The 14,187-nt window shown below is 26.5% G+C and overlaps 1 protein-coding gene across 1 annotated transcript; it reads left to right on the plus strand.

Annotated features, from left to right (window-relative positions):
- The first annotated feature begins 1,097 nt into the window (after positions 1-1,097).
- Positions 1,098-4,078, plus strand: LOC126895943 (uncharacterized). Its single transcript, XM_050668291.1, has 2 exons — positions 1,098-1,239; positions 2,167-4,078. Exons 1-2 carry the CDS (start codon positions 1,165-1,167, stop codon positions 3,397-3,399), a joined length of 1,308 nt encoding a protein of 435 aa, XP_050524248.1. The 5' UTR covers positions 1,098-1,164; the 3' UTR covers positions 3,400-4,078.
- Positions 4,079-14,187: the final 10,109 nt, after the last annotated feature.

Consider the following 14,187-nt stretch of genomic DNA (forward strand, 5'->3'; position numbering starts at 1 on the left):
TTGCACTAATTATTCTTAACATATTAAAAATCAAAATCTGTAATAATTTAAAAACAATATTTTTTTGTTTTTAATTATCTTTTTATCGTAATAATTCATTTCAAAAGAAATATTAATAATTGCTATGTAATTTTTGACCTTGAAATAGATGATTTACCAATCGACAATGTAGTTTTTAAATTTTAGTTTTGAGAATTCGTTATTTTATTAAATACATGCTGTTCATACATATGCTACTATGTATGAATACATTCCTTAAGCATAATAATAGTTACAAAAAATGTTTCTTGGATTACTTTAATAATATTTAGTAATTTGTTTTAAAAAAAATACCAAATTATCTAAATTTTTATTTTAATTAAAAATAGATGAAAACATGACTTTACTTATAATAAAAAATTACAGACGTAATCAAATTTGTTCATTTTTATATTTACGTCGGTTAAAATTATCTGTCACGGCAATAATTGAATTGAATAAAAAACATTTTTAGTCATAAAATAAATATAGTATGATTCTTTAAACGCTATCCACTCGATTTCTCTTAAAATAATAATTATCTTGGAAATATTTATAACATATTATATTATTGTATACATTGTATTTTTCGATTATCAGTTATTAGTTACTTTTATAATTCATCCCTAATTTTTAAAAGGGTTTCAACTAAATATATTTAAATAGCAACATACATATTTAATTAGCAAGACAAGAACAAATTTAATCCTCTACTTTGAAAATAAGTACCATTTTAAAATATAGACTGGATGTGAGGCGGGATAGACGATATTTATTATTAGATTTTTTTTAACCGAAACCCTCCTGCAGTCTTGTTATAAAACCGTTAATAATTTCCGAAATACAGGTTAAAAATTTGTTATCGACCAGACATATTTCAGAAAAATTCAGATAAAACACATATAAATAATAAGGGATGACTTAAAAAATTAATTAATATATGATAAATGAAGAAATATATCACATAAGAAAATATCAAAAATAATATTATTGACATAGTTATTATTTTAAGAGAAATTGATTACCTAGTGTTAAAACAAATACCATGCATAAGTTAAATATATTAGGTGTGTTTTAGAGTATAAAAATCCCACTGTTGAACACTTCTTTAATAGGTCGTAATTGTATGAAGTTACTTTTGCTATAATGATACGTCACATAGTATTTCAAACTGTTTTTTTTTCTTTATTGTATCAGCTAAATTGTCAGCAAAAAAAAACGGTAAGCAGACTAAATTTATTTAAATAGTTTACTAATATAAGGTATATATAGCCTAGAGATTGTTGCTCATTATATTTTAGCTTCGATGCGAAGCTGAGAAGATATTAATTTTACTATGATGTGTTTTTTTGTTTGTTGTTACTTTTTTTCACTTTTGTTGTCACTTTCAACAATACATCAAAAGATCACAAATCGTATCTAATTGAAGAAATTGCTCTTCAAAATTAAAAAACATTCCCTCGTTTCCAATTAATGGGGAACATTTCCCAAAAAATTACAATTTTTAAAATCTGTATATTTCGTCTTTTTTTAAACTTTTTTCTTAAAAATGAAATAACTTTTCGAAAAATGAATATATAAAAATAATTTTTTTTATTTTGAAACCTTAGATATATTTTTCATTAAATATAATTTTTTTGAAATTTGACCCATTACCTGTCCATAGGGGGATTCAAAATAGCAATTTCTGCACAAAAATTTAACTTTTTAAACTTAAGTTTTAAAAATATTCCAGAAATACTTCGAGCTTTAAACATATATTGAAATAAAGCTTATGTTGTGTAGTAGAGGTTTAAAAAAAATAATTGTCCCAACGACTTATCTTCTATGTGTAAATGGTTACCGTAGTTAAAAAATATTCATTTTTTTTTTTTTTTTGAACTTGTAGTATATAATATAAGCTTTAATTAAAGTTTGAAGCTCGGGGTATTCTCAAAAGTTATTTTGAAATTAATACCTGCTCAGCTTCTATTGAAGCTAATAAAAATTTAAGAATATCTGTTATTGTCTAAATGATTCTATTTTAAAGTGATTATCATTATATTTGCTCTTGCTAAATAAATAAAATAATATTTAATTTAAAGAATAATATCATATTGCATACATTTATTACATTATGAATGAATGTATCTTTTTGTTTTATAATAGCAACGTGAAAAAAATGAACATTTTTTAAGCATAGTAAATGATATTTTCGGACCAAATAAGAATTTACTTACGGATGTAGAACTTCAAATGCTTTTAAAACGAAATGAAGTAGATGAAAAATTTTCGATTTTTGAAAACGATAAACTTCAAGATAAAATGTGGAAATTAGGATGCAAGTACACAGAACTTTGCCTTTATATAATGTACCACATCAAATATGACATGGTAAATAAAAATAATATAAAGTATAATGTGCTACAGGTATTCAAGATAATTGTACATCGCATGTTATCGATATACTATTACATTATAGGTATTACTTCGAGCGGCATCTGGTATACATCAATTACCATAAATGCATTGGTTGAACAAAAAATACCACCACAAGAAATTAGATTTACTTATATCCAGAACATGTTAAACTTTTGTAGGTTTTCCTATCACAAAAATAATTTACAATATCTTCCTAAAACAAATAATAATTATCCTAATCTTGATACAATATACGAAATATCAAAACAATTAAAATTGCATCCCGACTTTAATTCCGAGACGTTTAACGAAATTTATCAGTATGAAGACGTATCAAATGTTTATAGCTTTTTTTGGGATAACGATGATGGTTATAAGACATTCATTCCTAAAGAAATATTTCCAAGTTATAATGAATCTCATATAGAAACGACATATATAACTGTGTGCCAATATTGGAAAAAGGATTATTTTATATTGTGGGAATATACTGACGCTCTTAAGAGAAATTTATTATTGGTAACTTATTATTATTTAGCTCGTCATAGTATTTGTCTTCTAAATTTCTTTTTAAACGCATTTGACGAAGGAGTTTTTTTGAATTTGTTTAAAATCCCATTAAACACAATAACTGAAATAGGTGTATTTTCAAGCGAATTGTTATTAAGACCATTCATAGATTACGTAGATGACATGAAAAATGATAAAATAATTAACCAGCAAACATTAATGATGTATACCACTAAAGTCATAGGATCTTTCAATATACTAGCAAACAATTTTAAAATTTCAAATATTAAACGTACTGACATAATAAATAATGATTCGTCAAAAAATCCATTGAAACATTCAGATGTAGAAAATCAGTTAATGTTGTATGCTACTAATTTGCAAAACTATTTTGAAAAGGTAAGAAATGGAATGGCACCTGTTGATTTTGTTGTATTAAAAATATTTAAGACTAGTAAAGACAATATATGAAACCATAATTTTTACTTCAAGTTAAATTCAGATTTGATGCCATTTTAACAAAATGGACATAAAATTAAGTTTAAAAATTTTAAGAATTTAAATAAATAGCCAAGCAAATGAAACAAAAAACATATGAGAATATGTATTGTTAGTCGTAATAGTGTAAACATGTAAATATGATTCCATGCATAATAGAAACTCAATGAAATATCTGAAATGTATTATATAGATTATTATTTAGTCACTATAATGACTAAATATTTAGTTATACTTATTTAGTACGATATTTAAGTGGTCAATGAAATAATAATTATTAAACGAATTATTAGCTAAAAATACAATAATTATTTTATTATTAAATATTAAAATAATCAATAATGAAAAAAAAATTAACACTAAATTTTATTCAAACAAATTTTTTTTTACTTATTTAAATATTTTTAAAAAATCATACTACTCTTCATATAAGATTAAATAATATTTTCCCATTTGGAGCCAAATAGAAAATGTTTCTTCTTAGCATACACTCAGACTGGTTCACTGTGCTACAGTGGCCCGAAGATTATTATATCTACACCCAGAGAAAAACCTCGATCTATATAATAAATTCATTGTTCAATTCAATAAATATATTACTATTGAACCTATGATATATTTATCAATATATTTTAGCTTCGATGCGAAGCGGAGAAGGTATTAATTTTACTATGATGTTTTTTTTTTTTTTTTTATGTCTGTTGCCACTTTTTCTCAGCTCTCACTGGACCGATTTCTTTCAAAAATACGTCAAAAGATCACAAATCGTATCTAGTTGAAGACATTACCCTTAAAAATTGAAAAAAATTCCCTCGTTCCCCGCAAATGGGGGAAATATCCAAAAAAATTACAAATTTAAAAATCGCTAATTTTCGAAATTTTTTCACTTTTTTTTCTTAAAACTTCCATAACTTTTTGAAAAATCAACAAATCAACATAATTTTTTTTTATACTAAAACCTTAGATATTTACCTTTCATTTGATATCATTTTTTTGAAAATCTATCACTTAACCTGCTCATTGGGGGGGATTTAAAATGGCAACTTTTTTACAAAAATTAATTTTTTCAACTTAATTTTTGAAAATGTTCCGGAAAGACTGCGTCCTTTAAACATATATCAAATTAAAGCTTATTTTATGTACTACAAAATGAAAAAAAAAAATTTGTCCCGACACTTTTTTTTCTACATTTAAACGGCTGCCGTAGTTAAAAAAACACTATTTTTGTGTTAAAATTTTCGATTTTCGATTTTAAATTTTCAACTTAAAAATGCTATAACTTTTTGAAAAATGTATATATCAGCACAAATTTTTTTTTTCTAAATACATTATAAGTACATCTTTCATTTGACATACTTTTTATTAAAATTGGACAATTTCCCCTTATATAGGGGGCGTTCAAAACTTAAAATATTGTAAAAAACATAGATCTTTTTCAACTGAACTTTTGAAAATGTTCCGGAAATACTGCGTCCTTTAAACATATATCAAATCAAAGGTTATGTTATATACTATCAAATGAAAAAAAAAAATTTGTCCCGACATCTTATCTTCTATGTGCAAATGGCTGTCGAAAATTTAAAAAAAAATGTAATGTTTGCGATAAAAATTACCTTTTATCGGGATGTTTTTTGTACTTAAAACTGCCATAACTTTTTCAAAAATGAACAAATAAAAATAATATTTTTTTGTATTGAAACCTTAGATATTTCCCTTTCATTTGATATAATTTTTTTTGAAAATCTAACACTTATTCTGCTCACTGGGGGGATTTAAAATAGTAACTTTTTTACAAAAAATAACTTTTTCAACTTAATTTTTGAAAATGTTCCGGAAATACTGCGTCCTTTAAACATATATAAAATTAAAGCTTATTTTATGTACTACAAAATGAAAAAAAAAAATTTGTCCCGACGACCTATCTTCTATACGCAAATGGCTACCATATTCAAAAATATGCTATTTTTGTATGAAAATTATGGGTTTTGTATTTTATTTTAATAGAAGTTGATGTTGCTTTTGCAATTATCCAACAATTTTTTAAAATTAAACACTATCTACAGATTTGCATCGAAGCGTTTCTTATGATAGTGATTTTAATCACTGTCAGATTAAATCTAGACTGAACCCAACTATGCAATGTCTCCACTATGCCGCGACCCCACTGTGCTACCGTTTTTTTTTTCTTATCTTGTACAATAATTATTTATAAGAATAGTTATTTTGTTCGTATTAATAAAACATTATCATAAACCCTTGATAAAATTTCTCTATCTATTTTGATTGAGGTTTTTCTTTGAGTGTACGACAGATTGACCAAGTACCGAGAAGATTTTTTTCATTTTTTTAATATTTCATTGATTTAAAAATACCTTCTCTAATATTATATAACATGTAAATATATTATACAATCATATTTATGAAGAATCCATAGACGAATAATTGGTAATATATTTAGAGGTTCTAAAATAATTTAAGTTAATTGATCATGGAAGCTTATATATTATAATATTTAATATATTATTTACTCAAATTATTAAATTTGTCATGCAAACTGGAATTGATGAATAAAAAAATTTAGTTCAAGAAAAATGAAAATTTTTGTTATTTAATTTTTCTAGACAATCTAGATAATACCTAATTTATCTAATCTACCAAATCAATTACATAACATAATTATATTTTCTTCTCATCGAAAATATTGCCAGTACAAAATTAGTATAAACATAATTATTGAAACTAAATGATAACACATGTAATAATTTTTTTGGGGGAGAATTAAGAAAGGACTTGGTTTTTCTAAAAGAAAAGAAAAGGAAATGAAATGACAGATTCATTTACAGAGGAAATTTTTAGAATACTGATTTTTATGAAATAAAAAATACATTTAAGTAATGTTATTTTGTAGTATTTATATTACTGGTGATTCGTATATCCCAACCCACTTAATTACTTACAAAATAAAAGTAATATATTTTTGCAAAATATATTGCAAAACTGAGAAGGTATTAATTTTACCATGATGTGTTTTGTTCAAAATCAATTTTTTTTACTTAATAGTGCCATAACTTATTTAAACATGATCAAATCAATATAATTTTTTTTAAATAATACATGAGATAATTACCTATTATTTTTACCTCAAAAAATTTTTGTCCCAACATTTTTTCTTTTATAGAAAAATGGCCGTCAAATAAAAATCACTGTTTAACATGAAATATTTTAATACTTAAAACAGCTATAACTTTTTGACAAAAAAAAATCAAAATTTGTTTTGTTTATATTGAAACTATAGATATGTTTCTTTCACTTGATATAATGTTTTTGAAAATCTGACTCTAAATTTGTTCGCAAGAGGAATTCAAAAAACAATTTTTGAACACAAGTAAAGCTTTTTCAATGTAATTTTTGAGAATGTTCCGGAAATATTTATACTTTTATTTAATCTTAAATTAAAGCTTATCTTACATACTTAACTATGATTAAAAAAATTGTAAATATAGATTTTTTTTCTTGGTGAAAATGGCTACCATATTCAAAAATATGCTATTTTTGTGTTGAAATTCATTGTTTTGAATTTTATTTTATTTTAAAATTTTTTAAAAGGGGTATACACTGACTTTCATGAAAATTATATAGTTTAATTGACATAGAATAAAGTTCATAAGACATAAGAAGGTAACTTATTTAAATTTTTTGGCTTTTTAAAAGTTAAAAAGGTAATTTTAAAATTTGAATTAGCTTAAATTGCAAATTTTATCAACGAAAGCGACGAACAGCTGCCGATCGAACACTTGTGTTTTTCTTGGTTTGCGTACCAGGTTCAAATGTGCCTGTAGCAATTAATATTTTGCATTTTTTGTTAATTTTCAAATCATTTTATTTTTATCTCATTTATATTCACCAACTTCAATAAATATCAAGGATACCATTACTGTAGTCTCCCCTCATAAGAAAAAATTTCTTATTCATGTTAATATTATTTTACTGTGTGATTTTTGTGGCTGCGATTTATCTTTCCAACACTCACTTAACTAACTTTTTTCAACAATATGTCTAATGATTACAATACGTATTTAGTTGAAGATATTACCCTCAAAAATTGAAAAAAAATTTTAAATTAGTCCCTTAATTAAGCAAAAAGTAGCTTAATCAACTTTATCCATACAAACAATTAAAATCATTCATTTCTAATATTTTTAGAGAATTTATTGTCAAATTAGATTTGATATGATAAAATTATTAAACTAAAAAAGTAAATAATTTTACTTTGTAATTTGTTAATTTTTTAACTCTATTGTGTATGCTATTACTAGACTATAACATTACAAATCTTTTGGAAACTTGTTGTTGTATAAATCATAAATCTAAAGAAAAATGATTTTTAGTTTCACTTCAATTTAACAATAAATTTTTACAATTATAATCAAATTTTATAATACGTTCTATTGAGTAGATCTTATTAACAATTTTTTTTTTTATTGGTTTTTTTAGTTAAAGTAAATCATTAAAATTAACTCAAATTTGCATTTTTCAATTATAGAATCTTTTTGAACACCAAAAATTAAAAAAAGTTGTCATTTTAAATCCTAGGTAAAGGGTCAAATTTATAAAAAAAAATTACATTGATATGGTCATTTTTAAAAAAAGTTTTAAGTAAAACAACTTGAAAAAATTTCAAAAATTAGCGATTTTAAATTTGTAACTTTATTGGAGATTTTTCCAATATTAGGGGAACAAAAAAAAAACAAAGTAAAATTAATACTTTCTCAGCTTCGCATTGAATTAAAACACTAGACTTAACGAACTTAAGGATTTAAGGTTAAGGATTTCTAACAAAGAATATTTAATATATTTAATAAGATAATATAGAATAAATATTCAGTTTATCGAATAGTAAGTAACTTTTTGTTATTTATGTACCATACAAGTTGCGGTTGAAGTGGTCATGCATGATTTAGCGTACAATTAGCATTGACTATTTCTCCGACAATATATTCGGATTGAAGACCACTTAATTGTGGACTTTCAGGTAGCACTGTAAAGTAAATTAACAAATAAAATTATTTAGAAATATAAAATAGTTAAAAGCAGAAGTAAAAACCCAGCACAGAGGGGTCGCGGCATAGTTGGATCAAGTATAATGATATCTGACAGTGATTAAAATCACTATCAAAAAAAACGATTCGATGCAAATCTTTAGATAGTGTTTAATTTTAAAAAAATTAGTGGATTATTCCAAAAGTTACATGATCTGCTAGTTCCTTATTAATATCCTAATTAAGATAAAGTATGTCAAATGAAAAAGGGAATATTAAAAAATATTATTTCTCAAAAAAAAATTATGTTGATCCATACACTTTTCAATTAGTTTCAAGAGTTAATTTTTTCATTTGCAATGCAAAGCTGAGAAAATATTGTTTTTACTATGATGTAATATTCTTTATTTGTGTCAGTAATGTTTTTCAGTTCCATTGAGTAATTTTGTGTAACAATATGTAAAAATTATCATATTTTAAATCATTATCGTTATTTTTTGGAAATTATACCGTTGTTCCGCGTAAATGAGAAAAGGTCTCTAAAAATAATACAGTTTTTAAAATTAATTTATTTTTTTTACTTTTTTAACTGAAAATTGGAAAAAAAATTATGATTACATGATTTTACCAAAACAAAATTTGTTTAATGTAAATCCAACCGTATACTTAATTACAGTGGTCATCATCATCATCTATTATAGGCAATGCCTTGACGTCGAAGCCACTCCTATCTGTTTGACGCCAAATTCTTCAGTGAAACAAAAGAAGCACAGATCACGAGTTCCATGATATGTTCAAAATACTATTTCCTTGGGCATCTTCTTGGTTTCTTCCCAGTTATTTTTCCTTCAAAGATGTTGATTATAAAGTCAAAGTGTTGGATGATGTGTGCGATTAACTTTATTTTTCTTGATTCAATCACCTTCATCAGCTGCCTTTCTTCTTGTACTTCTTCTAGTAATTGCTCATTTCTTTTCGATTTATCCATTTTATTTTTGTCATTTTTCTCCATATCTATAACTCTAATGCTTCTAGTTTGCTTCTGTCTTTCTTGTCAATTGTCCATGTTTCACTGCCATATGAAAGCACTCTCCAGACAAATGTTTTAACGAATCTTTTACGTATGCCAATGTTCAGATTTTTATTGGTGAGAAGCCGACTCTTATTTTAGAATGATTGCTTTACGAATGCTATTCTTCTTCTGATGTCTGCTGTTGATTTGTTATTGTAAGTTATGATACTACAGTGGTATTTCATATTAATGATATGTTCATTTAACTTCTTAAAACTTCCTTCTATGTGTTAACTAACTTTTAAGTTAAAAAAAATAATTTTATACTTGTGTTAATATTTAAAATTCTGAAATGAACATAAACTGTTATTCAACATTTTTTTTAGGATTTTTACAATTAAACATTTATTTTTTATTAGTCTTATTTTATAAAATTATTAAAAGGGAGCCAAATAACAGCAAAATCAGTGTTGTGTAATTTTTAATAATAATTGGCTTAAGTCTAGAATAGTTTCTTCCGTGTTGGGACACAACTGTACTGTTTTTAACAATTAAAAATAGTACGCAAGTGAATAAAATGTTGAAAAAATCATATGAATTTTATTTTTAATGTTTTAAAAATCGTATTTCATAAAAAACACGAAAAATAATTATTTAAAAAGCAAATTCCAAATCGTTTACAGTTTTTCAAAATTTCACTTTGGCTTAGGTTACCATCGTAGGAATAACTCTTGAATATAATTAATATGAATTATTCACGTATTAATTAGTTAGCAAGTAAAAATAAAATGCAAATTACTTATATCTAAGTTTTACGCAAATCAACTGTTCAAAATATTAGGTGCTGGTACGATTGAAAAAAAAATAAAATTATTTTTATAAATCGCCCTAACTTACAGGTTGCGCAGTTTGTTTTAAAGAGAAAAATACTTTTGAACTGCGAAATTTTAATCAGCAGTAACAGAAAAGAAATAGTTTTCACTATATAAAAAAAAAAAAAAATTGGCCCATTTCAACTGTTTAAAAAGTAAACGGATATGTTATTATCGAATAACCCATTGATATTTTTCGGTAAAACTCGGAGAGTACAAACTAGTAGGAACACACCGGACCCGTCCGACCGCATACGCCCTCTCCGTTGTGGACATCTCGGCTCGGTCTTGTTTTTGGGTCTACCTGCGCGAATCGCCACACTCGTTCCCTTACGCCAGTGCATGTGCACAAACACACATAGATGTGTACACGCGGTTGCCTACACATATCCCATCGCACCGAGTGCGCTATCCCCGTCCTTCTTTGTGTGTTAACCGACAACGTTCCAGAGTATCCATTAATCGGTACTCGTATTTATAACGTTTTTCCTTTCTCCGTCCGTTTAAGCGTTTTTCTCCCCACACAAAAGTAGAGAATACTTCCTCGCGCTGGTCATCAGTCTCGGTCTCACGCACAAACGCAGCCGCGGCACGCACTGGGCAGCGGAAGAACGGAATGGGTTCGCCGTGGAATAAAAAAATATACAATAATAATAATAATAAGAGGTAGTATATGTATATGCGTGTAATGTGTATATTGTACGGAGAATGTTGTGATGTGTACCGAGTGTATATCGGGAGAGAAGTGAAAGGACGTTGTCCGGTCATAGACCCCACTGTCTCTCTCTCTCATTTTTTTTTCTTCTTTTTATCATACGACCAACCGATGCACTTGTAGCGCCGCGTTGTACAAAATCAGTTTAGGATACGTACACGTTATAAATGGTACTGCGGTCACATATAAGACTTGATTAACTCTAGTACTAGTATCAAATGTGGTATAAATTATAAGTAAATGAGATCAACACATACGATTGAACGTCACTATTTTTATTTTTAATCATATTTACTGGGAAATCGTTACACCAAAAAAAAATTGCTCTTTCTTATATATTTCCTCATACTCTCCAAAGTTGGTGGTTTCGTTTAAAAATTCCATAGTTTGCATTTCATATTGACTGAATTTTTCAGCTATATAAATTAGACTTCCGAATTATAATTTGTCAATATAATTCAAAAATTAAAGAAACAACTAGTCCCATACGTTCATTCCGATTTAATATATTTCAATCTACATCCGTATAAACTATAAGACTAATGAGAAATTGATGAACGCTACTTTATGCTATATGTATCTCATTATTCAATATATTCCATCGTAAATAATAAAATTAGTTATTTCAGGTCCAAATCAACTTAGCAAGTACGTTAATTAATGTCTACACTATTGCCTCAATGGGCATGTCCTTTGGAAATCATTCGGTTACTTGTATTGTCCTGCGTTCTTTAAGGACACCTATTGATTATAAACAAGATTTGCAAGTATAATATCAGGTATTCATCTGATCGTTTAGTATCTAACCTAAAGTGAATTTAATTTACTGTCACGAGGCTCTAATTAAAATCTGAATGTTTTTTAATTAAATTCGATCAATAAGTTTAATTTGTAGAAAACAAATTAAACTCAAATAAAAACGGTTCTTATGGGAATAATCTAATTTGTTATGCTCCAAATAAAAACATCAAAGAAAAGTTAAAAATAATTAAACATTTTACCCCACCGACTTAGTAAAAGGGGAACACGTAGGATGGTGCACATGGGGTAATAATGCACAATTCAATATCTAGTTAATTAGTGATAATTATATTTAAGTTATAAACAACAAAGGTGATCATCTGAGCCAGTATAATATGTATACCAAATATGACAACATAATTGTTTAATGTCAACAAACAAAAAAGTAAATACGGGAGTATTAACATAAAAGTTTTTCAAACCCCTTTAATTAAAGAGGATTTCCCATCCAATAAAACATTTCTTCTCGGTATGTTCAAAAAATTATATTAAAGTAAAAATTTGTAACTGTTCTACGTATCGGGTAAAGCGACTCCGGGTAATCTTTAAAATTCAACTAGCGGAACTGAACAAGAGGACTAAAGTACTTTGTCCCTTGAAAATTCTTACGATATTCCATCTCACTAAACATATATATTTAAAACAGTTATATTCTAAATTTTAATAAATCAGTACACACCATTACTCCTCATACTTAATAAGAAGAACAAGAAAGTTTTTATAAGTTTCACAGATTACCAGGAAGTCAGTTATAAATAAATTTAAGTTTGGAGACTGTACGAATAAATTTCAGATTTCAGTATTAGTTTTTCCTATTGTGCATGCCATTCCTCGTATTCCCCTAAAATTCAATTTATACGTTATAACTGGTTATAATTATTGGTATAATATTTTAATTGCTCTTGCAATATTACGAAAATTTACTTTATAGGAGATATTAAAAACACTAGGGCGTTAACTATTTTATGCAATTAACACACAATTATGTTATCTTGTAAAACTATAAATTTGTTATCCTAACCTTAATTCGTGAATATAATCACATTAAATCAAGTATTTTTCTAAAAATGTCATCTCTTTAATAATCTAGGAAATTTTTGAAATTCAAATTTAAGCATTTTTTATATTATTTCAGTTCTTAGTATTTATCTTGATCACTCTAAATTTACTAACCCAACCAAATCTTGCTTAATATATTAATCTATACATTAGAATATTTGATATTAGAAAAAAATAATAGAACAATTAACCGCAAAGAGTAAGGAAAATGAATTGAAAAAACCTCATGAAAAATACATTATTAATAAATAACTTAAAAGTTTTTGAGTTTAACCGTGTGTTTAAAAAATATCGAGAACAATAGTCGGAACGAAAAATCTATAGTGAGCATTGGACGGTCGTAAAAAAAAAACTATAAAAACGTAAAAAAAAAAAAAAGTACTTAAAAACTTGTTTTTGACCACTGCATTTAAGTGGAGAAATATTTTATACTCCGATGACAAAAATATACTTGCACTGGCCCAATACCAGCACCGCCTACAAGACTGCAACAGACTCGAATTTGGACGCTGTCAAATTATAACGTACACATAGTCGGGATTTGTGCCCAGACCGCGTCTTTGTCAGCCGACACAGAGCGATGCACTCGGCCAGTTTTATAACACATATACATGTATATAATTCCATTGCCGCTCCGAGCAAGCCTTGCCAGTGCATTGACCTAATGTGGTTATATTTTTCGTACAATGTGCATTTCCTGTTAGAAAATCTTCATTTAATCGACAAACGCTCGAAACAAAAAAACATCCAAACAAAATATTACCATGTATTCGTGTAATAGATTACTACTTAAACGTCACATGTTTACTTGATTACCGTTTGTCATTAAGCACAGCCTGGTTTAGTATAACAAATATCTCTATTTATATGTGTCTACTGTTGTTTGTGTTCAAAATGCATACTCATTTTCTACAAAAAAAAAAAATACTTCATTGGCCAAAAGACTAAGATAATTACTTGGCATACACGTCAGTTCTCTCATAACTGCGCTTTTGTATCTAATATAAATGAATAATCAAAAATAGCACACATTTCCCACGGTCATAATTTCACCTTTAATATTGTACATATTTGTGTTGTAAGTTCGAAAACAAACATCTTGTTTCCAAAGACCGAATTCACACTATACCACTTGTAATTGCTGTTCAATTCCCCATCACTTGGGGTATATTTACAGAAAATTATAATTATTATCAATGTTTAACAGAAAACTAGCGATTAAGGTAAACAAATGGTGGAAACAATACTATAATTTCACAATAC

The sequence above is a fragment of the Daktulosphaira vitifoliae genome, unplaced genomic scaffold, assembly GCF_025091365.1.
Source record: "Daktulosphaira vitifoliae isolate Bord-2020 unplaced genomic scaffold, ASM2509136v1 Scaffold_1, whole genome shotgun sequence".
NCBI lineage: Eukaryota > Metazoa > Arthropoda > Insecta > Hemiptera > Phylloxeridae > Daktulosphaira > Daktulosphaira vitifoliae.

Excerpts from the sequence above, each read along its gene's own strand:
- LOC126895943 (XM_050668291.1), top strand. The coding sequence starts at position 1,165 with ATGATACGTCACATAGTATTTCAAACTGTTTTTTTTTCTTTATTGTAT. Across the intron at positions 1,240-2,166 it reads ATTGTCAGCAAAAAAAAACG|CAACGTGAAAAAAATGAACA; the intron begins GTAAGCAGACTA and ends GTTTTATAATAG.